The sequence below is a fragment of the Idiotropiscis lumnitzeri genome, chromosome 2 (genome assembly GCF_059441095.1).
Source record: "Idiotropiscis lumnitzeri isolate Australia: NSW breed Sydney's pygmy pipehorse chromosome 2, RoL_Ilum_1.0, whole genome shotgun sequence".
NCBI classification, from domain to species: domain Eukaryota; kingdom Metazoa; phylum Chordata; class Actinopteri; order Syngnathiformes; family Syngnathidae; genus Idiotropiscis; species Idiotropiscis lumnitzeri.
The window spans coordinates 3,041,505-3,068,895 of NC_142392.1; the positions used below are offsets into that span (position 1 = coordinate 3,041,505).

Consider the following 27,391-nt stretch of genomic DNA (forward strand, 5'->3'; position numbering starts at 1 on the left):
AAATTTTTAAAATAAGTTATTAATTTGTCTTGCATGTCATTCTTAATTCACAAAAAGATATTAGGCCTACTCACATTGCAGTATTGGGTTGTAAAAGACCCAGTGTAAGCGCAACTAAGACATGGCTTCCATCCAGTGGTGAATGGTGAGTCTTCAAAACATTTGGTTCACGAGTGCCCCCCCCCAAATTTTGAATTACTACAGATTATTAAAACAGGCAATATCAACTTCCCCTCAGGATTTTACATGTTTATTTAAAAAGACACTTAAAAATTTATATGTACAGACAATTTGTCACAGTATAAAATAAGAGACTACATTGACATATTAGTTCTAACACAGTAATCTTGATGACATTGCATATTTCCATGAAACAAAGAACAAAAATGCCAAATCACTTCTGATGATCCAATTTTACAATAAAAATAGCGCTTTGGAGCCACGTAGAGCTATTGGATACAGAGAGTTGGCTGCATTCACAAGCAAGCTATTAGTGATTCAGTTGTCTTTCATTCTATTCAGCTCTTAAAAATCGAACCAAAATCCACCTGCGTAGCGCCACTTGTGCTTCATAAGTTTGAATCTTGCTCCGACACAGGACGGTAGCCGTTTTTATTCCTGCTGGTGTCTTCCTCCGGTGCAAAAATGGCCAACAATCTCTCTTGCTCTCTCTTGGTTTTAGGCAAGTCCTCCGATGGTGTGATGAGCAGCTGGACGCGCTGGAAGAAGACACAAAACGTGTGCGTGACCCGGAGATGCCGCCGCTGAGTATGTATTTGAAGAATTCTTTCAATTATTTCCGAATAATTACCTCCCTGAACGTCCCCTGCGTGGTGCCGATCTTATACGCCATCCACAGCGGGATGCAGACCATGGAGGAGAGGGCCAGCAGCCAGCCAATCACGTAGCCCCACCACGGATACACATACTCATTGTTGTATTTGAGGGGCGTGTATTTAATGAGTGAGAACGCAAAAGTACCCTGGCGAGACAATCAATAAAAAATGTAATTCCATCCCACAAAAGCACCACATTTTGCGTCCCATCCTAACTCACAATACACGTGGCCGGGGTGAAGAACATCCAGCAGTACTTGATGTAAGGCCCAGGACGGTAGCCAATCATGTCTTCAATGTTCTCGTAAAAGCGGTCAGCACCTGGACAGTCCCATTTGAAATTGATTTTTTTTTGTATTTTTAAGGAAATAATTTTTTTTTTTTACGTTTGATGATGGCTCACCGTAGACCCACGCAATGCAGACGGTCTCAAAGAGGCCCATGAAGAGAAGACACATGCCACTGGCAGCGTAGTAATCAAACAGCTGGAAGACGTACATGCCACCCTGGAGGGAAACAAAACACAACCAGCAACACTTCAGTTAATATAGTTACACACAAATCTTTGAATTATCAACACACACTTTAGGAGGTTGCGTGTGTTTTGAGTTGAGCATCATTTCCAAAGCAGATTAATAATGGACCAAGTGTGGAAAGGATTGAAGTTGAATTCTCGTTACTCAGTTTATTGTCAAAATTACGGAGAAAGGGAGATTAAAGTCAAACGGTATTCCGAGGCTTTACCTCCATGAGCATGATGAGGCCCACGAGGAAGGAGAGGAAGACCACAACGAGGAGGAACAGCTCCCGGCGGTTTTTACGGCGGAAGGTGGCGGGGTACATGTCGACGACGGCGGTCACGAGGCTTTCCACGCACACAAACTACCAAAAAAAAACAAGAGTGTCACTTTAATCATTACAACGGGACTGCTCAGAAATTCACAGAGCGGCGTCGAATAATCCCACCTGACTGTCCAGCCCAAGAAAAACAATCATGATGAAGAAGAGGGCGGCCCACAAGGGAGAGAAGGGCATCATGGTCACGGCACGTGGGTAAGCGATAAATGCTAAACCAGGGCCTGCAAAGAATCACATCCAACAAGCTAGCATGCTATGGATTTCTTTTTTTTTTTTTGTATTTCTATTGCAGCCCAGCCGCACCAGATTCCGCCACCTCCGAAATGGGAACGTTCTGCTCATAAGACATGAAGCCCAGAATGGAGAAGATTGCAAATCCGGCCACAAAACTGGTGCCGCTGTTCAGAAAGCACAAGGCCAGGCAATCCCTGCAACATAAACAGCATCCCTCTTTTTTTTTTTTTTTTTGTGCATACCAGAATTACTACGCATGAGTGTAAAAATCCGACCCTACCTGTAGCAGTTGTTGTTGTATTTGTTATAGCTGCCTAAAGCTGTCAGAGAGCCTAAGCAAATTGCGTAGGAGAAGAAGATTTGGGTCCCAGCATCCATCCATACCTGGAAAAATGATAAAAGGCAAGTTATGTAAAAAGAATGAAAAGCAAAACTTCGAAGCGTGTCTGCAACTTGTTTACAGTCCCACTTTTACAGCGCAGATGGACGCAGCGGGCTCCCCCCAGCAGAGCGCCGTGGGGAACTTGCATCTGGTGCATCCTCACCAGCAGGGGGCGCAACACCAAAAAGGCTCGCATTCGGGATTTTGGACTGGGACTCGAATACATGTCGTCCATCAACTTTTCGTTTATTTTACTCCCTAAAGTTTGTGAAACTTTCGTGGGCGTAGTGTGGCGTTTTTGCTACCTGTGGGTCTGCCAGACGTCCCAAATCAGGGTAGAGGTAAAACTGAATCCCAATCGCTGCGCCAGGTAGGGTGAGTCCCCTCACCAGCAGCACGATAAGCATCAGATAGGGGAAGGTTGCCGTGAAGTAGACTACCTAAATATTCAAACAGATAAAAAAAAAAGAAAAATGACCAGCTTTGTCGCCATATTCCTAAAAAATAACTTTTCACTTGCCACCCACTTTTCCGGTGGATTTAACCCCCTTCCAGATGCAGAAGTAACACATGACCCAGGCGATGAACAGACACAGGACCAAGTCCCAGTTGAGTGAGCCCATGTGGTCGATGCCCGGCGAGATCCTCAGCGCTCGTCTCCTGCCGAGACCCAAAAAAAAAAGAAAAAAAGACAAGCGCGCAGCCGTCACAGCCCGGCACATGTGGTCCATCGTCACAATTTAAAGAACTCACTCCCAGAACTCCATCACCGGAGATGTGGCGTTGCTGGAGATGGTTTGGTTGATGGAAGTGTTTCTCCTCTGGAACTCCACGCAGTTTTCTGGAGAAGAAAATGTTGTCACTCAGGGAGCGCTGATGCAAAATGAAATTGTCCTTTTACCTGTGTTCCACGAGTTGTTGCAGGAAGACCACGGTAGATCCCAGGAGAAGGAGAAAGACAGATAGAACATCCCCCACGCCAGGACGATGATGTAGTAGAAGTTCAGCAGGGTCACGATCACTTGTGTGCCATAGCCAAGACCTGAAGAATAAGGCTCAGTTAAAAAAAAAAATATCATATCCATAAATAAGACAATTTGGAGAGTTTTTTTTTTTCTTTCATTTCTAAATAATACAAATATTTTTTATTTTCAGGCAACAAAAGCACAAAAACAGATTTAAGGACATTTAAAAGCAAAGGGAGGAAATAAACTAGAAGAATGGTTGGGGAACAAAAAGCCACGTTTTTAACCAGGATTTAAAATCTAATTCCATTTGCATGCAGCATAACAACAAAATGCCGCTTCACCATGTTTGCTTTGTACTCTAGGCAGAAGTTTAAAATTTCAACAGGGGTGTGTAGACTTTAACTAATGTAATTCATGAAGGCCGTGATTCCTTGCAGCACATGTACCTTCAAACAAAGGGCTTATTTTCCTCCAGCAAGTGACGCCGCCCTCGCTGGTAAACTGCCCCAGGGCCGTCTCCAGAAAGAAGACGGGAACTCCGCAGGCAAAAAGGAAGATGAGGTACGGAATGAGGAAGGCACCTAAAGGAGCGGAGGAGGCAGACGCATTTATTTCGGGCGTCCATTTTAGAGCTTTTCACTGAAAGTTAAGCTGGAAGGGTCTTCTTTCCCCCTGATGGGTGGCCCGAGATGTTTGGCGGCGCGCTCACATTTCCGCCTCTCGGCGGGGACAGCTGCTGCGAGCGAGGAGCAACAACAGCTGTGTGACCCCGCTAGGCCCTGAACTTCGACCCCGCCGCCCCGCGGAGGCAGAGCGAGGAGAGTGAGCACACGCTGTTTCAAGAACACCCCCCTGCCCCCGTCCCAAAAGGGTGAAAATGATCTCTTTCAAGAGGACTGCATGCAAAGAAGACGGCAACTCGTCTGCATTTAAACAAAGCAGTAGGGGTCGTAAATAACCGTCTGAAACATTGGCGAGAACTAGTTTGATCTTTCCAGATTGCATTTCTTCCCTCTCTTGCGCTCACCTCCTCCGTTCTTGTAGCAGAGGTACGGGAAGCGCCACATGTTGCCCAGGCCGATGATGGAGCCGGCAACGGACAGGATGAATTCCACTTTGTTGCTCCACTGGCCCCTCTCCTCCATCTTCACCTCCGAAGGGGCCGGCGACTCCCGTGCCTGGGCGGCGGCGCCATTCTGGAGGCCCACCTTGGCGGAGTCACCTAAAGAGGACAAGTTAAAAAAATATGTGTTGGATTTTATCCGTAACATCGAAGCAAAAGTGGGCGTTGATGAGCTTACCCATCATTGCACTTGTCCTTGAACGCCTCACGCGTGTGCTGGCCACAGGTGGTTTACCAGTAAATGCTCAAGATTTAGAATTTAAGTAGAGAGAGTGTGTGTGGGGGGGTTGAGGAGGAGGCGGGGGCTTGAAATGCTAAACTTAGGCCAGCCTCCACTGTCTTTTCTGTCATGCGGCTGCTGAAGAGCAAAGTGCATCGCTTACACTTGACAGTCAAATTGATGGCGCCGGACATAGAAGACCACCTGAGTCGTGAAAAAAAAGGTGTCACCTTGTCATTTTGGGGCGCTTATGAATCATATGGTATGCAACGGGCAAAAAAAAAATTCGTTACGAGCGAATGTATCTTTCTATGCTAGTGACCTATAGTGACAGTTTTTTTTTTTTTTCTCAGCATCGCGATTTATTATCAATTTATTTCCTTCCGGGTCCTCTTGTGTATTTTTTAACAAACACAATCAATAAATTAAGTATTACAATAAATATTAGCAAATTTACTCGACATAAATTTGCCCGAAAATAAAGGCGAATGAACCGCAAGTTAATATGAAAGAATTAAATCACGACAACAACTTTACTCTTGCAAATTAATCTGTGGCTCGATCACGTTTCACGAAACTACAAAATGCAAACATGTAACATGTGGACTGCTGCGAATTATGTCACAATCACACAACTAAAAGTGTGCAATTACACAGAAACAAATTCTAAGCATTCAGAATTAAAAACTCTCTCGGGGCATGTGACTCACTCAGACGAAGACGGCGAAAGCGGCTGAGGCGAGTTTGCGCCAGAACGTACCGAGGGGTGAGTTATGACTACACCGCCCCTTCCTCCTTTCCCCACCACATTCCTTTCTGCAAAAGACAAAATAGAAAAACTGCTAGACTGATGGAATTAAGGTGAAAAAAAAAAAGAGCACCTGTAAACATCAACTGTTTGTCTAGGAATCGTTTATTAAAAGGTGAGAAAAAAAAAAAAAAAAAAAGAAAGCCACAATCCATTAGTTTAATTGCTTTTGAGCTATATACATTATAAATAATTCCACTACATTACAACCATTTCTTTTTTTACCTAACCAGGAGTCCGACAGACAAATCCGAAGGACTGCGCAGAAGGAAGAGTCGTTTGTTTAAACGCGACACGTGTTGGCGGTTTGACTGGTGACAGGTTATTGAACGTGTGGGAGATCTGGGAAGCAGCTGGTGGATGTTTCTCGCGCTAAAACTCCGGTTGGGTCCAAGAAGGTTGACAAAGATTTGTGTGTTGAGGTTTGCGATGCAGGGAGTTTAAAAAATAGGCTTGACGCTACTTCATGGAGGGTCTATTGCCATCGCCATTTCAAGTCAGTTTTTGCGGCGTGACGTAGCGCTAACTGTTCTGGTGAGGATCCTCGGCGGGGTTGAGATGGACGGCGACGGCGGCGGGGCGGGACCACGAGACGCCGGCGCCGGCCAGCAGGTTCGGCGTGGCCAGCATCACCACCGTTTCCTCGGCCACCTCCACCTCGGCCGCGCCGCCCCCCCGCCTGGACCCGACGGCCTTGAGGGAGCAGTCCACGCAGATGTAGTCTTCGTTCTCGGCCATTTCGCACGAGACGCCCACGCACACTTGGTGGAACCACTCGTCGCAGCCGCCGTCGCACTGCACCCAGTCCACCTTGACGATGAAAAGGAGACAACACAAAAAAGGTATTGCGGAGGAATGGCGAGGCGGCTCGTGATGTTAAAATGTGAACGACTGTTTCGATTTTTAGAATTCTGTTATTAGAAATTATTTAGCGGACCGAACTTAAACTCGACAAATGTAAATAAAATTGCGCCGGTGGGCCAAGCCTACCAAATTCCACGGCAGTGATTGGCCGCCGCAGACTGGCCATTTGTTAACTTGGTAACGAGCCTCATGTGACGTCTCCCGAAAGGTTCACGCCGGCTCGGTCTGTTAATATGTTACATGTAAATCTCTTTAAGGTGTTCCAGTGCTGTTGTTGTCAGCTGTGGATATACTACGAAGTTCCGTGATGTTCATTTCAGGAAATTGTTTGTGATTAACTCAAAGCAAACGCAACAAACACGAGAAACGTGTCGGTGAAACCCAAATGGGACCGGTTCCTCAAAATTACATAATGGGGGCCGTATTGATTTAACAATTTTTTTTTTGACTGGTTTAAGGATTTGCACTTTTTTTTTTCTTTTACTAATCTCATTATTAATTGCTTTTTTTTTATTGAGAATAAAATTTTCGATATACAGACTCTTGACTTTTTTTATTTTAATGATTAAAGTTCATTATAATAAACTAAAAAGATAATTTTTTAGTTTTTACATTTTCGAACCGTATTAAGGAGTGATCTTGGTGTCTACTTTAAACAAATAAATAAATAATTAATTGTGGCTCTAAATCCCTGGGCAGTGCAATAATAGTTTGGAATTTTTCATTAGTTTTCTTTTTCAGTTACTTTTAATTAGGTTGGTTTTTATTTTATTTTTTTAAATTGTGTTATCTTAATAGTTTCAGTTTTTTATTTATTTTTCCATCAGAAAAGAAATGTTAGGTTCTGTTTTTGTGAGGGCATTATTTTTTATTTCGTTAACAAAACGATTTCAAATTTTTTGTTTGAGTTATTTTGTTAGTTTTAGTCAAATATAATAATATAGCTTGTATAATATATTTCTTGCATGTAATAGATAGTTTTATGGCAAATAGAGGAAATTCTTAAGAGGCCTACAGTTACATATAAACAGTGTAAAATATTGCTAAGATCACATGTTCACTTGTGACTTCTGTTAACATGTAAACCATCGACTATCAATTATCTGTAATGTAGCGGTTATGTTTTTTTTTAAGTGCAATGTGACTTCCTGACAACATAAACATGATGCGCTAACTCAGGGAATAGTGAGTGTTTCTCATCCAAAGTTCTCACCTTGTCTTTACACGGTCTTTGGCAGTTTTTGGCCGCGCACACGGCGTTCTCGTCGTTGGAGTCTTCGGCACCGGACCACTCGTACTTCGAGGGAATGTCGAGAATCTTCTTCTCCTTCCTCTTCTCCAGTCCCTCTCTGATGGCCTCTGCCTTGGCGGCCGCTTTCTCCTTCCGCTTCCTCTCTTTCTCCTCCTTGGCTAAACGTTTAGCCAGCTGCTTCATCTCCCGGTTCTTATCCAGGCCCAGTTTCAGCTTCTTCTTCTTGGGTTTGCCCCCGAGGCCGAGCTCCAGGCCGGCCCTTTTGAGTTCCTTGGACTTGGACGGCCGCGCGCCGCCCAGCGTCCCGACCGCGCCGGTGGAGGACATCAGCATGTGGTGATGGTGGTGGTGCTCGGCTCGCTCCAACTTGCGCTTCCTCTTCTTCTCTGAATCCTTGATCTTGATTTTCAGAGATTTCTCCATTGGACCGTCATCAGGCTGTGGGAAAGAATAGTGATTACGATATCCCATGCAGACATTTAAACGTATGAAATCCCACCTAACCATGTTGAAAATAATGCAAATGGGGTTTTATATTGTGATCATATTTCTGCTAAATTGTTGTACGGTGACTCCTTTTCACAAGGTTGCGGCCGTTAGTTGCCTCCGTACCTCCATGACCTGCAAGAATCTCTCCTCCAATGGGGGATGCGTGGCCTGCAGGATCCTCCAGATGTGCTGGGTCTCATCGAGAGAAACCTCCAGGAGGTCACCGAGCATCATCAGCTCCTCCAGCTGGGCCTTGGCTTGTGGCGACAGCTCCAGCACCGGCGGCTCCAGACTGCGAGGTACCAGAGGAGTCTTCCTGGGTTGCTTTCTTGGGGTTCCCACATCTGGAATATGATTGATTTTTTTAGTACTTTCAGACATGGTAAATACTTGTTTTGCGAATGAGCGATAGAGAAGAGCCTCACTTTGTACAACCGACTTGGAAGCAGAGGAGTAGGCGTGTTCGGCGCAGAACGAGGGCGTGGCAGTCGGCCACATGTGACTAACCACCTCTTCTGACTTAACGGGGATCTCGTCGTCGCAGAAGAGGTAAGGCTTCACTTCTCCAGGGTCCTGGAAACACAACAGTACCAATTGGGAGACTTAGGCGGCTCTCTATGATTGAGTTCATGCCTACTTTTACCTTCATATCGTAACCATACGTCTCCCGGATGTCCTCATCTGAGTCAGTCTCCTCGTCGTCGTAGTCCACAGACTGACGAGGCGACGTGGCTCTGCTGAAGCCTGACTGCTGAAAGGTCTGGATGTGACCCTAGAGGACAAAAATGATGGGTTTCAAATTTTTCTCTATAAAAGTCATAATGCATTTTGCTCGTCGTCCTACCTGCAAGTCGGGGTTGGCCGCGGCTTTCTGCAGCTCGGCGTTGATGATCTTCTCCGTCTTCTCCCGTGCAGCTTGCTCCACCATGCGTTGGCTCAAAACGGACAGCTTCGCGAGGGCGGACGACAGTTCCTCCGTGGCCAGCGCTCGACGTGCTCGGTCCTGGTAGTCAAGTTGACAATGAGTTCAAATAAATTCCCCGGTTTTTCCTCACTCGTGGGGGTTCTGAAACTTGGAACGTGATACCGTCGATCTCAAGTGCATACCTGCCAGCTCATTGCCCTCTCAGTTAAACACTGGAGGGCCTCTCCTTCCGGAAGTCTCACGGGAAGCTTCTGCAGCGACACCAGCAGAGACAGGATGGTCTCCAACCTTGGCCGCCGGGACCGTTGACACAGCGGGCAGAGAAATTTGGAGTCCTTGCTGTTGCTCTGCCAACCGGCGCCGAGCTTCTTCTGCGTTCCCGTCTTGGGCAGAGGCACGCACACGCCGTGGAACCAATCCTTGCACAGCTCGCACTGCAGCATGAAGCCACTGGCCGTCTTCCGGCAGAGGCAGAACTTGACTTCCTCGATTCGGTCGGCCATGGCCATCTTGGCCAGGTTGGCGGCGCGCAGGGAGTGGATGGCCTCCACTTCTTTCTGCTCTTTGGCTTTGAAGGCGGCCACCACGGTGGAGGGGTCTCGCGCCTCCTCCAGGCTCTCGTCCAGGTCACTCAAGGTGTCGGGGTCGAAGCCTCCTCGCTCCTTCTCCAGGAGCTCCCGCACGCGTTTCCGCTTGCTTTTGCTGTTGCCGTACACGCCGATGTCCACGCGCGGACTGAGGACCTTAAAAGCGCATTTGAATCATCAGAGGGGGAAATTCGGTTTCACTCCAACACGGCAATCACCTGACGTCTCACCTGGAGTAGCGTGTACGTTGAGTTCTTTTTCAAAAAGGTGCGGCCAGTCCTTTCCCGCCAGGCTCGCGCCGAGGCCACCTGCGACTCCACCTGGGCCAGCGGATCGAGACGGACCGGGATGGAACGACCCCGAGCCAGCAGGCTCTCCAGCTGCTCCAGGTAAGCGTAGCTATTCCCGCTCTGTGTGTGGAGACAAAAAGTCTTTGTCACAGATCTTAAAACGCAATCGCCACTAAAGCGATGATTCCCCAATCACTGTGTTGCGCCTCAAAAAGGGTTGTAACATGTAAATGCCTAGAGCAGGGGTGTCCAAACTACGGCCCGAGACATGTTCTGTACCTGAATAGCGTCCACCTTGGTAGTCCACTCTTTGGCTTTTTGCAGGGCTTCTCGTAGAGCCAAAATATTCGGTAGGTATGCCGGAATGTTCCTGGCCTCCAGCACGATACTTTCCAATGTCACCATGCTGTGTCGTGGCCTTTGTATGAAGACAAACAGGCAGGCGTGACTCAGCGTACGACATTTAAGCAACACTTTGTATGCAAGACGTTATCTTTGGGCAATTGCGTGCGGCGCAATACCTGGCCTGCAAGCAAGCACGAGCCTTGTCCTCCCATTTCTCGGACACCGTGAGAATCTCCTGCAGTTCAGCCATCGCCTTCTCCACGGCATGATGGGGGGCCAGGCCCACCCCGGAATCGATTAGTCGCTTCATCAGCTCCAGGGTGACGCGGTGAGGTTCCGTTAAGGTGATGCGTACCTTGAAAAGACACCAGATGACACATTCTTACAACCGATATATTTAAATGAAAGGGATTCGGATTTTTTGGGGGGTCCAGCGACCTTAATTGGGGAGACTTTTTCCTAAGGACACCTGTAGCACTTTTGCCAAGTCAGGAATTTGGTCACTATATTTTGCAACTCCTTTGTGGCTATTAAAAAAAAACAAAAAAAAGGCCTTTATTCCCGCTTATTATATTTACTTTGCTTATATTGATAAATTATGTGGACCCCCAAGTTACTATTCGCAGACCATTGTGGATCCGGGAACCCCAGTTTGAGGACCACTATTTCGCAACGTATTTAAAGGCTAACCTCATCGAGCCAACGGGCCTGCTGGAGCTCCTGTTTGAGGCGAGGAAGCTCGGGCAGCTCCACGTCCAGGCCGCTGCCCAGGTCCAGAAGGGCCTGCAGCTTGGAGGAATCCGGCAGCTCGTCGGCCAACGCGATCTGGGCTCGCTCGTGGAAGTCTTCCACAGTCTCAAGTAACTCCTGTAAACACGTGCGACGTGAGGGAAAAAAAAAAATCGTATAGCTCCGACTTTTTTTCTGTCAAACCACACAAAACGGGTCGAACCTTCACTTGTCGGGCCTGGCTGATGATGCAGGGCAGCTTGTAAAGCTGCTCCACAAAGGCCTTGAGCTCGTCCACAGTCAGTTTGCTGCGAGTTCGACTGCTCTCGGAACGCAGGCGGCTGCTGCGGGAGAGGAAATAATAAAAAAAAATAATTAAGAAAGAGCGACTCAGCATATCTTAAATGCACAATTGTCTCACTTGTAACGTCATCTTACCTGTGTCTCTGCTTGCGGCTGAGCAACATCTGCGCAACAGAGGAGCAGGTCTCGGCTTCTTTAACCATTTCTCTGAGGCGACGGAATAGAGAATTCTCAGGGTACTTCCTGTCCTCTGCGTCCTCGAGCAAAACCTTCAGCTCAATTAGATCTACGTGAGAGAGAGGGAAATTAAATACAAATTCTAGAGAGCAAGGCACAAATTTATTCGGGCTGCAATTAACAATTATTTTAATAACACTGGTCGACATTAAATGTTATTCAGAGATGGGTTAAAAATCTCTAAATGTACATTTTTTTTAATAGCACATCAGCTTTGGGAAATATTTTCATGTTTTGCTTCTTAAGTTTTGATCTATAAAAGCTCGCACAAAATGGATTTTTGCATGCATTATAATTTACCGCGATGATTATTATGAAAATCTAATGAATAAATAATTCTCGATTAATTTTATCATTTAATCATTGCACTTATAGCAAAAAAAGCTCACGGCACACCAAACAAATAACATCACAACAACTACAGATTAATATTGAAGTGATGCTGATTTCATCTCAATTTACTCACAAAATTGTCCTAGTGTGAGATTTACAAATTCTGTGACAATTTCCGACACGCAGTGGCCGAGAATCACTGAGATAGAAGATAAGTCGAAACCTTTTTTGTTCTTCTGGTCTGCAGCCAAGGCCTCGTTGATCCTTTTAGCCCACGTGTCGTACGACTGTGCACGATTCTTCACACCATACAGCATGGCCGGAAGCTCCTCCAGATCGTAGCGATACCTGAACATGAAAACTTTGACCTAAGCTTTGCGGGATCCAAGAAAAAGTCAAGAAAAAAAATTAATAATTTCAAGAGCTTGCCTGAGGCACTTGTTGCTGAGAGGGCAGTCGCAGAGATCCGCTGCATGATGGAGACAAACCAGCCGATCAGGACAACATGAGCAGGTGAGCGCCGACAGGAAGCAGGTGGTCTTGCACTTGTGGCACTGGCGCTCGTCATCCGGGACCAGCTCAAAAACTTCCTGCTCAGATGACAGCACCCCCTACAGGCCGAGGAGAAAAAGTCATTTTGCCGCAAAAAAAAAAGACAATAGATGAACCACAAATGACTTACCATTTCTTGTATCGTCTTTCTGAGCTGCGTCTCCTCGTCCATCATTTCCCCCATCTCCTTGACGACGGCCGCGGCCAGCTCCACGTCCAAGCTTTCGGGATCAGCGGCCATCTTGCACAGCAGCTCGTCGTGCGAGAAGACGCAGTAGCGGCGAAGCCGTCGGTAGTGGGCCACGCACTGACGGCCCATTGGTAACTGGGAAGGACGACACCAGATTCGGATTTTAGAGGCCACTCATCACGGGGGGAAATTATTTCACCGGGAAGCCTTACCCAATCAGCGGTGCAGAAGTTGACAGCCTCGGCAAAATTGTAGCCCTGGTTGAATCCGCTGTGGTAGGCTCGCGGAAAGGTGACCACAAACTCACCTGCACACTGATTGGTCCTGTAAACCTGCAAAGGGAATAGATCACACACAAACATGACATTAAAATGAAAAAGTAGCGTTCCTAAAAGTCTGGCTGAGAAAAAAGTCTGCTGGGAAGGATAAATAAATAAAAACCACAATAAATATGGCCAGCAGATGGCAGCATTGGGACTCGTTGGTTGTGATCACATGTATAAAAACAACGCTAGAATTTGAGAAAATAATTGATTGAATTTAAAATAGCAAAATGCTGGAGAGGCTTAACCGGAGCTAGACAGATTTCGTGTGGTACCATCCACGACAAACACACTACAAAATACTACTACTACTAAATATTGTACAAATCATTTGCAGTTCGTCAAATGTAAAACTTTGACATTGACAATATTTGTTAAGACGCTCTATTGCCATCAAAAGCACATTTTCACTGTTGCTGTCGGTATTATAAGGACTAAAAAGGGCTGTTCACGTCACATACAGGCACGCCGTGCTCCATGAGGACGTTGGGGTTCATGATGGTGACCAACTGATGGAGGAGGTCCGGCTGCGATTGAAACAGCTCCGGGGCCAACTTTTTCATCACCGCCTCGAGCTGCTCCGCCGCGGACGCCGGCACTCCATACCAGGTCTTCGGCTCGCCCCTGAAGCCCAAAGACAAAAATTGAAACTTTCTTGCAACGGGGGATCGTGACGAGCGTCTTTTCAATAATCTCACCAATGGAGGAAATTTATGGAGTAACTCCAGTGGTCCTCGATGTGCCAGCAGAAGGACGAGAAACACATGCCCACGTAGAGCCAGGGCACCTTCATGCCCGAGATGTCCACATTGATGTGCGTGAGGACCGACTGCTCCAGCACCGGCATGTTGTTCAGATTCCAGCCAGAGTTGGCGTACTCCTAACAGGAACAATAAACGATGCGCTATTATAAAAAAAAAAAAATCTAATTTATTTGATCTAAATGGAGCAGTCGTCTCACCTCTTCATCTCCCAGCAGCCTCCTCTTGCCGTCTCTGACGGGGAATCCGCTGCCCACATCTTTCGAGCTGATGTCGGCGCCGTACTCCACGATGACGTCCTCCTCGATGCTGCTCACCAGGCGCCAGAACTCTTTCTCCACCAGCTCGGTGGGCACCATCTGCAAAATGAAAAAAAAACTCATTTTAACATGTCTGCACCAAGGTTACTATCGTTCACAAAATGTTCCAAATCATTGAGCAATTCTTTACACACATGGACCGGCATGTTGAAATAATCCGACTTGAACTGGTCGGCCATCTCGCCGAAGCTCTGCAGCGAGTACTCCCGCACGGCCTGCTCAAAGCCAAACGCTTCTCTGGGCTTACTGCACTCCTACGTCGACAAAAGAAGGAAAGAAACATGAAAAAAAAAATACAGACGGGAAAATTGATGACGGTAGTTGTGTTAGGTTTACCTCGGCGACACATTTGGGACAGCGCCAGTCACCTTTGGGCACATCATGCAGCGGCGGAATCAGGCAGAAGGTGTGGTAGCTGTCGTCGCAGCCATCGCACAGCAGCAGGCGTTCCTCCTCGTCGCCTCGTCCGCACATCAGACAAAAGTAGAGGTCGATCTGCGGGAGCGTCATATTCAAGCGAGGAAAGCCGACGGTTGCGACGAAACGGCAGTCCGACACTCACAAAGTTGACTTCCAGCGTCTCCTTGCGCGGTCTCATTTTGATGGCGAAGGCTTGAGCTTTGAGGTGACGATGTTTCTTGTTGTAGCCGTCGTCTAACGAGGAGGGAAAAGGTTTTACGCCGATGATTGAAGTTGACGAGGGATATTAAAATGCAAGGCAGTCTCCGATTCTTACCTGCCGACACAATTTCCAAATCCACCATCTTGGGACTGGTACCGAACAGTTTGAGGCCTTTGGGCTCTTTGTTTTCCCTCTGGGAGATCACAACAACATTTTGTTTTTGTTTTTTTGAAACAAATCCCCCCCAAATTTTCATAAAACGCTGAAAATAAACATTCAGTATATGTTTACAAAAAAAAAAGATGCTGGAAAAAAAAAAAATCGCAAAATTAAAAAAAAATAAATTCTGCAAGTTTTCAAATCCACGAGTTTAATTGCCGGTTTAACTTGAAATATCAACAATCACCACGAGATAGCAGCACTGTCTTTGTTCGGTAGTTTTGTGCCATCCTTGAATGTTCACCAATTCAGCATTTGAAATAATTAAAAAAATAAATAACTTGAAATGAGTTAAATTATTCAGTATACTACAAAATTTTTAAATTTAAGTCCAAATCCTTCTCGATACCCACCTCCGATTTAAGTCGCCTCGAGCGTCTTTCGGCCAGAGGACGCTCTTTCAGCTGTGCCGTATCAACTTCTCCGTCTTTGTCCTCATCTTCCTCTTGGTCGTCCTCCTCCGCTGCCTCCTCGCCAACGCCCTCATCCACTTCCTCGCAGTCGTCTCCCTCTTCGTACAGTGGCTGAATACCCTAATGGAAGGAAATGCGTGAGGATTTAACTACAATATTAAAAAAAAGAAGATTTATGGAGCAGCCTTACAGTTAGAGTGGCTCCTGACTGGAAGAGCTCATAGGGGTAAAGGATCTTCTCATAGTGAGACCGCAGGAGTGAGCCGGTGCCTTTCCCTGGCGGGAAGCCCATTCGACTGCTCACTTTGGACCACCTCTTCTCTTTACATGCCGTCACAAAGCCGCCTTCTGATGACACAACCTGAACAAGTGCAAGAAAAATGATGTTGAATTTGCCACCAGTAGAATCCCCCACACAATAGACTCCAGCTGTACCTTGCTGAGTTGATACAAGTCCAGGACCTTCCGCTCCACGTGTGGGAAACGAATCTTGGATCCTTGCAGCTCCCAGAACTTTGCGATTTGATCCAGGAAGTTGAGCTTCACCCGAGTAAGTGCCTGGAACCAGAGGAGAGAAAAGCTGAAGTGAGAGGACAACACAGACACGAACATCGGGCAGAGCCAATACAACAATTTGAAATGTCCTGAAAAAGAAAGAACTACTGAAATGCTGAGTAACAGACATCTCTGGTGAGGTTGATCAGTGCTTGATGCTGTTACTGTAAATGAGGGTTACGCAACCGAATATGAAATCTTATTCATCATCGGTGACCCAAATGTCTTCAGTAGACAACAAAAACAAAGGAGTTGGCCATAATGAGTTTGCATTATGGTCTACACAGCAAAGTGAGAGAAAGTTTAATATTCAACACAAATAAAAACGTACATATTGATTGAATTAACTAAATGATGTACCCCCAAAATGTTTTTTTTAATTATATTATGATGCAGTGCAGTTTTATGCCACCAAACTGCAGTGTTATTGTTTGTATATTTAACACTCCTTTACAATGTACCTGTATTGACTTCTTGAAAATAATTTCCCATAACAAATATTAAACTGAACACATTTCGTCATAACAATAACAACAAACTCACCTCAAGTTCATTCAATCTTTGTACGCGAGGGGTGAACCGGAAGTGACGCACATCGCACGCAAACGGAGGCTGCCAGTCCTTGTTGAACAAGGGGAAAAAATAAGAAAAAAAGGAAAATTACTTGACGCATAAAAGTAAAATAAGAGGCTTAATCACGATGTAATACGAATTATAGCATCCAATTTTCCGAGCCAGTGTTCCACGACGTTTTTAAGGAAATGGTGACTTTGAAGTGGGTTGTGCTTCGTCCTGGCCCTGCCCACTTTTTCATAGCTTTTTTTGTTAATTTTTATATATATTAAAGGAACTCGTTCTTATAAGAACAATAACAACACGTACGAGGAAATTGATAAAGTTTATAACGGGTACTTTTAGGCCTACACACCCGACAACAACAATGTGAGGCGTGACTGGGCTACCTGAGGCCTGACGTCGAGTTGAGGTAGCTAACGTAAATTAGCAAGCTAAATACAGAAAATGTGAGGGGTGTTTCTCACTATTTTACACCTTGAATAAGATTTTTTTTTGGGGGGGGGTTATATAAAATTGCTACGTAGCATGCAATGAAGGAGTTATAGTGGTGGTGCACACGACAGAAGCCTTGTGTGACCTCTAATTGGAGTGATGAGAAGTGCTCCTGTTTTTTTTTTTTTTTTTTTTTTTAATAAATTAATAAATAATAGGTCCGACTGGGGAAAATAGACAATACTTGGATGTCTTCGCGTTTTCGTGTTGTTACATGGATGTTTTTCAGTTTACCTCCGGGGGTCTGATCTTGCAGATGCCAGTTTTCTCAGCGATGGGTCGGATCTTGTTGATAAATCCAAGGGGGTCCGAGAAATCCTCCCAACTTGGTTCAAAAACTGGACATTCGGGAGGGGGAACGAACTCACCGATTGCAGACATGTTTTGATGTTTTTTTCCTCCCCCGCGTGAGAAGTCAATTAATTGTGTTATAGTAAATATCCCCAAGTTGCTTTCACCAGGCCATGACTGGATCCAAATGTTCCTCGTCGCGTGGAACAACCTCCATCATCTTCCTTGGTGTAAATAACGTCAATGACGTTGAGGATAAGGGATGAAATTGAGATTTTTTTTCACGGTACTCCAGTTTGGAGTCATGTAAAAAGCTTGGATTTGTGGCGCTTTGTCGCCTCTCCTACAGATGACAGAGGGCAGTGTCAGTCCAAAACGCCATCACGCCTCTTCTCTCACGGCGGAGATACACAATCGGGGTGAGTAGACGACCTGATCCACTATTTGAGGGTAAAACACACAAGTTGTTGGAAATGCAAAGAATCCAATCCAGGGGAGCAACGTTAGCTGCGAGTGCTAACCTAGCTCGGTGTGTATACCTGAGTTATACATGATCACTTCGCGATGTTGCACTTCCAATCGAGCGCACCCACGTCGAGCGGTGCGCGACCACTTAAGGTATTCCCTTGTGACTGATAAAATCCATCATGTTCCGTCCAAGTAGGTTACTATCGTCCGGTGTTGACTGATGCCTTCATTCGCCTCCGCCATTCATTGACGCGTACGGGAAACTAGCACAGGGGGCTAATAGAGTTAGCTTAGCCACGGAGCATTGCGCAGCTAACGTTAGCTTAAAACGTCGCTTTGCCGGGGTTCATTTGACATATTGTGATGACGAAAGCGTTACTCGTCGTGGTTAAAATGTTTAAAAAAAACAAAAACTTATTTTTCTCACGTCACTTTTTATTAATTTCATGTCGCCTGTAGCTGTTGTTGCCTCAGTAGTCGTGGTAGCGCCGCTTAGCGGCACGGAGTCGTCATTGGCGTATAGAAATGGTTAAAAAATAATTTAATATAAATAAATCATGAATTCTATAAAATAAACGAAAATTATTACAAGTAGTTGTATAGATTTTATTGAATATACTTTATAATAACAAGCAAGGTACATTTGTGCAACCAAATTAATGTAGCAAATTACGACATACTGGATAAAGAAAAGAGCAATAATGATAAAAATGACCACATTTATTGATATTTCATGCTTGGTCTTCGAAATAATGCATAAAATGGAATGGTTAATACAAAAATACAAAGGAAAAAATTGAAATAATTAAAATCATTTTGACATGACATCGTTAATTGTAATAGATTTGAAATTATATGCTCAGGGGTGTCAAACGTAGTCCGTGGGACAGAGCCAGCCCGTTGAGGGTGTTCAATCTGGAGAATCACATGAAATGCGATTTTTCCGTAAAAGAAACAGTTGTTGCGAAATTTGTCCACTGGAGGGCGCACTGACAAGCAACAAATGGCTTTTCTTCACGATTTGATGATGCCTGATGGAGTTGCAGTTGTAAAGGCTAAAAGTAAGCCTTCTTGCGCTGATGTGTCCACAAATATACTGGTACTTGAGTTTAAAATAAGTTTGACACCCCTGACTTACAAGCACATGCGATATGATTGCAAAAGAGCCGACATGTGCTCCTCAAAATTGTTGTTTAGTAATCATCATGAAAGGGATATTCAGGATGGTCAGCCCACCTGTTGAATAACATGACAAAATATGAATTAAAAGAATATAAATGTCAAACGATGCACTTTTACTCACATGAGAAGTTCCACAAAGCGAATGTTCTTGTTCAGACCCTCGATAGCTTTCATGTCCTCTTCGGAAATGCAGAAATCAAAAATCTGCACAGATGGTGCAGTGCAGGATTTTATAAATGTTTTTTTTTTCAAATTTCCAAATGACATGTCCTAAGCTGTAGAGTCAAACCTGAAAGTTCTCTCTAATACGAGACGGGCTGAAGCTCTTCGGAATGACCACCACTCTCCTCTGTACGTTAAATCTGAGTGCAAGCTGAGCTGTGGTTTTCTTGTACTTATTAGCCAGCGTCACGAGAAGCTCATCCTCCAAAAGTGGCGGGCAGGTTAAGTTGACCCTGCCGGAAATGAAATATTTCAATCTGAGACATTAAAAAAAAAAAAAGAATAATAATTCCCCGAATTGGGAGGGTCTGCATTACCAGGATGCGTCTCTGGACGTCCCCAATGGACTGTATCCCACAATAACAATTTCTTTCTGCCGGCAATACTCCAGCAACTTTGGTTGAGTGTAATACGGATGGCATTCAACCTGAAAAGATGTGTCGTTACAGCCGTGAGTCTTTTGTTTTGCAAAATTTAATTAGTATTAACAACGTAATTTGCCCAGCGGCATGTTTGCAGTTTTATGTCATTTGTTTAGGATAATGACTTTGGACCAGTTTTTGACATCATCGACCTTGTTCAGCAAGTGTTTTTTTTTTTGTCTTCCTTGTACATCTGTCACCTGATTTGAAACCGGTTTGTGTTTCAGTCCAGGTTTGTTGAGGATCAACTCTAACTGGCGCTTGTTGAAGTTGGACACCCCGAGGGATTTTGCCAGCCCGGCGTCCTTGCAAGCTTCCAAAGCCTTTGACAGGAGGAGGGAATGGACAGTTAATAGGCCAAGCAAACAAAATGCACCAAAAAAAAGGTCTACCAGAGTTTGAGCAAATATTAGGAATTCCCAGTCATGCACTTGCTTGTTAACAGTTAATGCTTAACTTTTGAATGACTTTACATTTAGACAGAGGGATGGCGTTTCATTCTCACCTCCCAAGTTGCACAAAGGTCCGTGTCATGATAAATATACTTCCCGTCCTCATCTTTTGGGTAGAAGTTATCTCCTGGCTGCAGACAATCATCAATAGTTTTAGCTAATAAATTCTGCAGTGCGCATTGCTTCTGTTGCATCCGATGCAAGCGTACCTTAAACGCCGTGGGCAACTCGACGATGTACAGGTCGACATATTCCAGTTGTAAGGTCTTCAAAGTTCTCTCCAGAGCAGGTCGGACCAGTTCAGGCGGATGGAAGGTATTCCAGAGCTGCACAACAATGCGGTGTTTACAGAAAATATGAATCCATGCGTCGACGAGTGAGCAGTTCCAAATACATTCGGATGAATTGCAAACCTTTCCGCAGTAGAAAATCTCTTCTCTTTTTACAGTCCCATCAGCAATTTTCTCCCTGATGGCTTGTCCCACCTCATGTTCGTTGAAATAAACCAAAGCGCCATCAATGTGTCTGTATCCTGTCTCAATAGCCACTTTCACAGCATTGTATGCACTGCCTTTAGGAGTCTGTGAGAGGTAAAGGAGTAAAAAAAAAAAAGTCCACAGTGGCCTAATATGAAGTTATTTCTTGATGATCTCCAGATGTGGTGCAATGTTTCTTACCGTGCGTGGATCTGCGTAAGTACCCAGTCCTACCACAGGCATGTTCATCCCGTCGCAAAGAGGGACCGCGTGACTCTCAGCTGTCCAGTTCATATTTTGCAAAATGTGAATGATGAAACGCAATTTCTCAGCTCTGCAAACGTGCGCACCGAATGCTCCACGCTGCAATATCTGATATTTAAATCCTGCAACAAGCAGTTGCTGCGTGCCCTTTGGTCACAGTTAAAAAAAAAACCCCACCCATGTCCAAAGAGCGACAATGTAAATATGGGAAGTGGAACAACAACAGCAGCGTCACGTAACCCATTATTTGACTCCAGACATCAAATTTTTTGTTTGGGAGTCAAATAGAATGACGTAGATCGTATCGAATGAAATTTACCGTTTAACTTAATGGGGCACTGTACCTTTAAGACGCCGCGGTGCATTGTGGGTATGTCGGCTGTTTTATTCAAAAGGAACCGATGAGCGTCTTTTCTAAAGATATAAGCGTCAATAAAACGTATGTAGTGTTCATATAATTATTTGGTCACCACGTAAACTTGTATTTAAAGCAGTTTTAGTCATAAATCCCGTGAGAGACCCGAATTGTATGACTTGAATAACAAATTAATGCGGAAGCTATGTTGCTAACGATGCTAGCTTTCCAGTCCCGCTTCGTTTTGAATAGTTCTGACATAACCTTCTCAATTTGCCAGATTGTGATGACAAATATTGATAATTTATGCAAAGTATGATATGTTTGCCATGTCCCGAGGTATAACGTCAAAAACTAGGCTGGCCTTTGTTTCCCTACGTAACCTACGTAACGCCACATAGACTGACTGCCCGAAGTAATCAATACGTGTCATCGAAATGGATCCGAGTGGCACATCTGCTGCCAACGACGACATTGTCATCATCGTGGAGAACGAGGCAGAGCCACAAGTCGCCTTAGGGCTCATGGACACATGTCCCATCTGCATGTTGAGCTTTCATAACCGAGAGCCCAAACTCCTCCCTTGCCTTCATTCGTTCTGCAAGAGATGCCTGCCTATACCGGTCAGAGGGGTCGAACCCAGGAGGGACCACGCCCTCCACCCCCACGGCCACGTGGAAAACAACCAGCAAAGTGAGTGAAGCTGCAGCACCACCTATCAACACTGTTTGCAAGATGGTTTATCCAGTTGGAAAGTATGTATTTGAAAGTTTAAACTGGTGACTAGTGACATCGGCAAAAGCCCTTTTTAATTATTTTTTTTTATAACTTTCAAGGCTGATAAATATAAAGCTGGTTTATTTTGGGTTGCCGCTGCACACTTCTCTCTCGGCTGTGCTGGTGGCCCTGCCTGCAGAAACAGACTGACCCACCCACAGTGCCTTGTGTAGTTGGCAGCAGCCAAGCAGTTTCCTTTTTCACCTCGAGTCACACGCCTAAACAGACCTAAAATGGAGTGAGCATGAGACTTATCGATGATGCTTATGTGATCTCTCCATCCAGTGGGTACCATCTGCTGCCCAATCTGCCGACAGGAATGCTGGGAAATGGACATGTTGGACAACTTCTTCGCCAAAGACTCGGTCGAGGTGCCGAGCAGCACCATGGAGAAAAACAGCCAGGTTGGCTAGCTGACGTTTGGGCGTCCGCTTTCGTCCAGGCGTCGGCCTCGTCGTTACGTTTTTATTCCCGTGTTCCGGCAGGTGTGTATGAGCTGTGACGACAACACGGAAGCAACGGGCTACTGTTTGGAGTGCGTCGAGTTCTTGTGTGTGACCTGCATCGAGGCGCACCAGAGGGTGAAGTTGACCCGGGATCACACGATCCGGCAGAGGGAGGAAATGTCTCCAGGTGGCATGAATCAAGCAGCTTATATGTGTGTGTGTGTGTGTGTGTGTTTTTTTAAACATCAAACCTCCTTTCACGTTTGCAGAAGCCGTAGCTGTTTCCTCGCAGAAGCCCGTGTTTTGTGACATCCACAAGCAGGAGCCGCTGAAGCTTTTCTGCGAGACGTGCGATCGACTCACCTGTCGAGATTGTCAGCTGCTACAACACAAAGATCACAAGTATGCATATCCGCTCAATCAAAAAAAAAAAACTTGCAACAGTGGCAGGAAGTTTGTCAGTCATCATTTCATTGCTTTTGTTTCAAAATTGTTTTTTGCGTAGCTATCAGTTTTTGGAGGATGCCTACAGGAACCACAGACAGTATCTGGAGAACATGACGCAGCAGCTGCAAGGAAAAAGGAAGGCCATCGAGGAGGTCTTCAACTGCATCAACAATGGGTAAACTTTTAGGAGGTGGGAAATTTCCTTCTTGTCGATTGATAACAAATCTTGTTTTAAGGTTGCATCAAGTCAAAGAAAACCGAAAATCCGTAACGACTGAAATAAAGAAAGCCATCTGCAAGCTGATTGTGGAGATCAACAAGAAGGGGAAAGTCCTCGCCAATCAGCTCGAGGTTGGTTTGAATCGCTCCCACTTGGGAATCGTTGGCACGTCTGACTTGATCAACTTTGTTCTGTGGCCAGACTTTGACGAAAGATCACGAGCTGGGTCTGAAAAAGCAGCAGAATGCAGCCTACTTGCTGCGGCAGCAACTCGATCACGTGATCGGCTTCACCAAGTGGGCCATGGCGAGCCACAGGGGCACCGCGCTTCTCTATTGCAAGCGACTGGTTGGTGACTGTCGAAGCATTCGCCAGAAATGGCCCAAATATTTGTTTTAATACCAAATCTCTTTGCAGATTCTATTTCAGATTCATTATCTAATGGGCGCCAGATGCAATCCCTCCATCATCCCGCAGAGTTCTGTTCGCTTCCAGTGTCGCTCCGGTTTCTGGGCCACAAATGTCGACCTTGGTATGTCCTGGTAGTATGCATTTTATTTCTTTATTTTTTTTTTTATAAAACTTGTTTAGCTGCGGTGTATATATCGTTTTATTTCAGATCGATACCACAACGAGTATTCATTCTTTGAGGTGTCGCTGATTATTTAGATGACAAAAAATGTGACCAAAGACCTTACTTTCTGATTCAAGCTGCTGCACTATAGCGCCAACTACTGCCGAGGAGGACTTACTCAAAGTCCGATTTGTGTTCATTTTTTGCCTTCAGTATCGGTGGCTGGGTTTCGGCCCCCTCGACGAGTACTCGATAACTTTAAATAAGGCTTGATATCCGTCCGTGGCCATACTTTCTTTCTTTATGTTTTTTTATTTCATGATTGACTTGTGGTCTCCAGGTTCTCTTGTGGTTGAACGAAGCTCCGTTCAGGTGTCCATGCCCAACCAACAGGCAGGAGGTGCCAGAGGCGAGCCGGCGTCCGGGGGGTTGTCGTTATCCGCCCAGCAGCGCCAGAGCACGCTGGCCCAGCTGCAGATGCAGGTTGGACGATTTGCCCTCAACCTTGACGCACTCACCGGCGCATTTGGATAACGCCACACATGAAATGTTCGCTCTTTGCTTTGACAAATCCTCTCTCAGGTTGACAACATTTCCCAGCAGCCCCACAGGCAGGCCGCGTCCAACAATTGGTCCTGGTACCAGAATGCCCAGCTCCCCGGGCCCCCCGCCCCCCCCGGCCCGCCACCTCCGACCCGACCCATCCGGGGAGGCTCGTCGCCATCCCTCGGCCACGGCAGCTTGGCGCCGATGGGACGGCGATATGGACCCGCCCACGCCAACACCAGGAGTCCCAACTCGTCTATGCTGCAGAACACCAGGTTCCCACCTCCTCAGGTGAGAGACCAGCACGGAATAAGTTCATCCACATTTGTTCCTACGCTCGTATGGAAACATTTGGAAGTCTGAAATAAGACTTTGAATACGAGCAACCAAATTCCTCCATTGTCCTACATGCAGTCCCTCGGAGACATGCCCAAAACTTCGAGCATCCCTTCCAAACCCGTGGATACATCACAAGGCGCCTTTCGCTACCCGCATCCCGTCTCCGCTGGAGGGGCCTCGCATGTACCACCAAACCAGGTCGGTCCAAAACCCCCGACGCCCCACATCGTGTTCCATTTTTTAAATCTTTTTTTTTCTCCCAGCGGAACCTGGCAGAGCTCTCCTACCTGAAGAGGAGCGAAGCCGGTGGTCCCGTCAACAACTTAAGCATCGCTCAGGCGAGAAGCTTGGCGTCAACGAGTGCCGACAAACCGGGTACGCACCACAAACGTCACACTCGGCGCCGTGATTACTTGTGAGAAGTCATTTTCCTCTTCCTTTTTTTTTTTGTGAAGTTCAAGGAAGACATAACTCGCCCGTGGTTAAACCATCGTCTTCGGAACGAAGCGTAGGGTAAGAATTGAAACTTCCTCGGAAATTGTCTTGGAATTCTTTCGTATAAATAAAAGGGAAATAAAGATAAAAAAATATCACACATGCATTTACGATTTAAAAATGTGAATTTTTAAGACAACTGAAAGAAAAACAAGTGTTCTGACCGAACCGCATCCGAATGGCCTCTCTTTCTCTTGACATGAAGGCCGGCGTCGTGGAAGCCGAGCACCGAGGCGTCGTCCGCCCCCTCGGCCAAGCGACGGCGAAGGTCGTCCCCCGGGCTCGTCATCGTCATCAAGGACGAACCAGAAGACGAGGACGAAGTTCGTTTTGTAAGCGCGATTCTATTTTTTGGCGAGCGTCGCGCCAGTTCTTTGGAAGCACGAGGACTCTTAACATCTTTAGGTGCAGTCCAGCCTTCCCGACAGCAGCACGGGGGCCTGTCCCACCTTGCAGCTCAAAATCGGCCCGCCTTTCTCCACCGGCCAATCGGTGTCGGAGCAGGCGGCGAAGCCATGCCCTCGTCCCGGCGCCGCGCAGCCAGAGTCGGTGAAGAACGCGGCGGTGGAAGACGACCCCAACGAGGACTGGTGCGCCGTTTGCCAGAACGGAGGCGAGCTGCTGTGCTGCGACAAGTGTCCCAAAGTTTTCCATCTGTCCTGCCACATCCCCTTGCTCAACGAGTCGCCCAGGTAACAAAATCCCAAACCCGAACGTTAGAACGTTTGTTCCTTCCTCTGTGAATTTAAAAACTGCAAACCTGCTTTGGGCCCACCCTTTGTTGTCTAATGCGTTTTCCTCTCTCAGTGGCGAGTGGTTCTGCTCCTTTTGCCGAGACCTGGTCTCACCCGAGATGCAGTACGGATGTGACAAGCAGGAGGACGCGCTTGCGCCTGAAAGACTGCCCCCTGTTGACCAAAGGGTGCACATTTGTTTTCCATTAGTGTTTTTTCTTTTTTCTTTTTTTTTTTCCCCTCTTCTTATTGTTCGTCCTCATTTGCAGGCATGTGAGCGGCTGCTTCTCCTTCTCTTCTGTAACGACTTTAGCACCCACTTCCAGCACGCATGCGTAAGATCCTCCACTTTCTGTGAAAAAATGATGGCGTTTCTGTTGATGTGTCTCCAAAATTGCTCAAAAAAAAAAAAGTCACCAAAGATATTCAGTTAGTTTTATTTTTAAAATTTTTGTCTTCTTTCCTGCAGGAGTCCAAAAGATACAAAGAGGTGATCACAAACCCGGTGGATTTATCTCTTGTTAAGAGAAAGCTGGAGAGGAAGGCGAGCGGCGGCAAACGTTATCTTACTGCCGAGGAGTTTGTCGCTGACGTGAGGCTCATATTCATGAACTGCGCCAAGTATTATAAGGTAAATTCATGCAAAACGGTCAAGAGGGGACAGCATGTGTCAGTGATTGGTGCTCTGGCCACACTGCTATTCCGTCGGGAGTTCAGCAAACTTATTTGAACATCCTAAATAACCACAAATGGATCCAAAATGTATTTCTTGACTCGGAGCGTTTGTTTGATTGCAGGCGACCACGGATGTGGGCAGTGCCGGCTTATATTTGGAAGACTACTTTGAGCAGCAGCTGAAGCAGGTTTACCCTGACAAAATTTTCCCCGGCGAAAGCGAAGAAGGCATGATCCCGCCGCTGGAGGACGAGATCGACGACGACGAAGAACAGCACCAAGAGCAGGAGCGGCAGGCGCCGTTGCAAGAAAGCGCGACGCTGCTGCAGGACGGCAAAGCAGCCAGCCCCGCGGAGAACGCCACCCCGCCGGCGGAGGAGACCACGCCCCCTCGGCGGGAAGCCGCCGAAGACGAGGTGAATACAAAAGAGCAGGCGACGGACATGAGCGAGGTGGGAACCGACGCGAATGTGACGACTGAAGACGGAGGCAAGCCGATTTCCAACAAAAAAGTCAAGCAAGAGGACGAAGCTCCGCCTCCAGTTGAAGAAAAAACCTCCCAGGCTGCGGACGAGGCACAAGAGGAAAACACCGCTCTCCCTAACGGGCAGATTTCCGAGCAAACTTGTGATGATCCGAAAAGCACGCAAGAAAATGTCCCGACTGAAGAAACACAGGACAAAGCAGCAGACGAAATGTGTCGTTCCAGCGAGGAAGACGTGGAGAACAAAGTCGGCTGATGACGTCTTGCATTGTTTTTGCAACAGAAACTTTTAGATTACCGTTATTTCATACACTTGGAAGTCTGTTCATGAGCTTCTTTTTGAGATTCTGCAGTGCAGACGTTTTACAGTTTGACAAAAGTTAAGGAGCCGATTTCCTTTGTTGTGAATGTTAAAAATCAGGCCGTCAAAACAAAATGTTGCTTCACACGCATGATGAGTCCTCCGTTCTCTGCTGATACTCACATGTCTCTTTTGTTCTATTACGCGATAGAATTTCTTCTTCTATCCGTAATGTATTGATGACTCGATATGTTGTGAGCCGCTGTGGCTTCTGTCGAGATTATGTTGTCATTTGAATTCCTTTTGATGAACAAAAAAAACAAACAACAGTGACGTCTCATCTGCTCTTTTATTCTCGCCGATGAGCTCATCAAGCTATTTATCAAACGGCAACCCTGTTTGTTTTTAAAAAAAA

General features: G+C 46.1%; 4 protein-coding genes and 1 long non-coding RNA gene across 10 annotated transcripts; 2 read left to right on the plus strand and 3 right to left on the minus strand.

Annotated features, from left to right (window-relative positions):
- Nucleotides 1–234: 234 nt before the first annotated feature.
- Nucleotides 235–5,781, minus strand: LOC148341260 (sodium- and chloride-dependent GABA transporter 2-like). The gene is made up of 17 exons (XM_088280492.1): nucleotides 5,655–5,781; nucleotides 5,332–5,437; nucleotides 4,580–4,825; nucleotides 4,306–4,500; nucleotides 3,725–3,859; nucleotides 3,212–3,352; nucleotides 3,064–3,151; nucleotides 2,838–2,970; nucleotides 2,616–2,750; nucleotides 2,209–2,312; nucleotides 1,998–2,122; nucleotides 1,803–1,915; nucleotides 1,581–1,718; nucleotides 1,240–1,342; nucleotides 1,057–1,157; nucleotides 812–982; nucleotides 235–719 (listed from the first exon to the last, which is right to left on the minus strand). The coding sequence occupies exons 3-17, from the start codon at nucleotides 4,584–4,586 to the stop codon at nucleotides 570–572; spliced, it is 1,839 nt and encodes a 612-aa protein (XP_088136618.1). The 5' UTR covers nucleotides 4,587–4,825; nucleotides 5,332–5,437; nucleotides 5,655–5,781; the 3' UTR covers nucleotides 235–569.
- On the minus strand, nucleotides 5,517–18,042 carry kdm5a (lysine demethylase 5A). 2 transcript variants are annotated; one of them, XM_088280387.1, is made up of 29 exons: nucleotides 17,041–18,042; nucleotides 16,282–16,359; nucleotides 15,619–15,741; nucleotides 15,374–15,544; nucleotides 15,124–15,303; nucleotides 14,666–14,744; nucleotides 14,492–14,583; nucleotides 14,266–14,424; nucleotides 14,064–14,183; nucleotides 13,810–13,968; nucleotides 13,547–13,728; nucleotides 13,310–13,472; nucleotides 12,738–12,857; nucleotides 12,466–12,660; nucleotides 12,213–12,394; nucleotides 12,007–12,131; nucleotides 11,349–11,499; nucleotides 11,134–11,251; nucleotides 10,872–11,048; nucleotides 10,358–10,536; nucleotides 10,116–10,254; nucleotides 9,777–9,956; nucleotides 9,142–9,702; nucleotides 8,879–9,037; nucleotides 8,678–8,806; nucleotides 8,460–8,607; nucleotides 8,158–8,378; nucleotides 7,507–7,983; nucleotides 5,517–6,239 (listed from the first exon to the last, which is right to left on the minus strand). In XM_088280387.1, exons 1-29 carry the CDS (start codon nucleotides 17,185–17,187, stop codon nucleotides 5,952–5,954), a joined length of 5,202 nt encoding a protein of 1,733 aa, XP_088136513.1. In that variant the 5' UTR covers nucleotides 17,188–18,042; the 3' UTR covers nucleotides 5,517–5,951. The 2 variants fall into 2 exon arrangements, with proteins under 2 accessions (XP_088136513.1, XP_088136505.1); XM_088280379.1 differs by having other exon boundaries at nucleotides 11,134–11,254.
- Nucleotides 16,574–20,363, plus strand: LOC148341262 (uncharacterized). 2 transcript variants are annotated; one of them, XR_015839666.1, is made up of 3 exons: nucleotides 16,574–16,723; nucleotides 17,447–17,516; nucleotides 19,619–20,363. It is a non-coding gene; the product is annotated as an uncharacterized LOC148341262 (long non-coding RNA). The 2 variants fall into 2 exon arrangements; XR_015839665.1 differs by lacking the exon at nucleotides 16,574–16,723 and having other exon boundaries at nucleotides 16,882–17,516.
- On the minus strand, nucleotides 18,148–21,467 carry LOC148341263 (aldo-keto reductase family 1 member D1-like). The gene is made up of 9 exons (XM_088280508.1): nucleotides 20,521–21,467; nucleotides 20,257–20,424; nucleotides 20,053–20,169; nucleotides 19,897–19,974; nucleotides 19,592–19,714; nucleotides 19,287–19,396; nucleotides 19,037–19,202; nucleotides 18,869–18,951; nucleotides 18,148–18,801 (listed from the first exon to the last, which is right to left on the minus strand). Exons 1-9 carry the CDS (start codon nucleotides 20,611–20,613, stop codon nucleotides 18,759–18,761), a joined length of 981 nt encoding a protein of 326 aa, XP_088136634.1. The 5' UTR covers nucleotides 20,614–21,467; the 3' UTR covers nucleotides 18,148–18,758.
- On the plus strand, nucleotides 20,916–27,314 carry trim24 (tripartite motif containing 24). 4 transcript variants are annotated; one of them, XM_088280456.1, is made up of 19 exons: nucleotides 20,916–21,631; nucleotides 22,001–22,119; nucleotides 22,201–22,348; nucleotides 22,431–22,563; nucleotides 22,667–22,783; nucleotides 22,845–22,959; nucleotides 23,030–23,176; nucleotides 23,246–23,360; nucleotides 23,743–23,885; nucleotides 23,985–24,239; nucleotides 24,363–24,485; nucleotides 24,551–24,662; nucleotides 24,743–24,800; nucleotides 24,988–25,114; nucleotides 25,188–25,474; nucleotides 25,590–25,704; nucleotides 25,786–25,851; nucleotides 25,986–26,147; nucleotides 26,314–27,314. In XM_088280456.1, the coding sequence occupies exons 1-19, from the start codon at nucleotides 21,376–21,378 to the stop codon at nucleotides 26,929–26,931; spliced, it is 3,216 nt and encodes a 1,071-aa protein (XP_088136582.1). In that variant the 5' UTR covers nucleotides 20,916–21,375; the 3' UTR covers nucleotides 26,932–27,314. The 4 variants fall into 4 exon arrangements, with proteins under 4 accessions (XP_088136582.1, XP_088136591.1, XP_088136607.1 ...); XM_088280465.1 differs by having other exon boundaries at nucleotides 25,194–25,474; XM_088280481.1 differs by having other exon boundaries at nucleotides 25,287–25,474.
- The last annotated feature ends 77 nt before the right edge of the window (nucleotides 27,315–27,391 follow it).

What these genes read in the sequence shown, in the direction of transcription:
- LOC148341260 (XM_088280492.1), bottom strand. An exon ending in CCGGTGATGGAGTTCTGGGA is followed by an intron (nt 2,971 to 3,063) that starts GTGAGTTCTTTA and finishes GGGTCTCGGCAG; the next exon opens with GAGACGAGCGCTGAGGATCT. An exon ending in TACAACAACAACTGCTACAG is followed by an intron (nt 2,123 to 2,208) that starts GTAGGGTCGGAT and finishes TTTATGTTGCAG; the next exon opens with GGATTGCCTGGCCTTGTGCT.
- kdm5a (XM_088280379.1), bottom strand. Translation starts at nt 17,187, where the DNA reads ATGTCTGCAATCGGTGAGTTCGTTCCCCCTCCCGAATGTCCAGTTTTT. An exon ending in CCAAGGTGGACGCTATTCAG is followed by an intron (nt 9,957 to 10,115) that starts GTACAGAACATG and finishes CTCCACACACAG; the next exon opens with AGCGGGAATAGCTACGCTTA. An exon ending in CAACGTACACGCTACTCCAG is followed by an intron (nt 9,703 to 9,776) that starts GTGAGACGTCAG and finishes TGCGCTTTTAAG; the next exon opens with GTCCTCAGTCCGCGCGTGGA.
- LOC148341263 (XM_088280508.1), bottom strand. Translation starts at nt 20,613, where the DNA reads ATGAACTGGACAGCTGAGAGTCACGCGGTCCCTCTTTGCGACGGGATG. An exon ending in CTTACGCAGATCCACGCACG is followed by an intron (nt 20,425 to 20,520) that starts GTAAGAAACATT and finishes TACCTCTCACAG; the next exon opens with ACTCCTAAAGGCAGTGCATA. An exon ending in AGATTTTCTACTGCGGAAAG is followed by an intron (nt 20,170 to 20,256) that starts GTTTGCAATTCA and finishes ATTGTTGTGCAG; the next exon opens with CTCTGGAATACCTTCCATCC.
- trim24 (XM_088280456.1), top strand. Translation starts at nt 21,376, where the DNA reads ATGGATCCGAGTGGCACATCTGCTGCCAACGACGACATTGTCATCATC. An exon ending in ACGAGGACGAAGTTCGTTTT is followed by an intron (nt 25,115 to 25,187) that starts GTAAGCGCGATT and finishes TAACATCTTTAG; the next exon opens with GTGCAGTCCAGCCTTCCCGA. An exon ending in ACTGCGCCAAGTATTATAAG is followed by an intron (nt 26,148 to 26,313) that starts GTAAATTCATGC and finishes GTTTGATTGCAG; the next exon opens with GCGACCACGGATGTGGGCAG.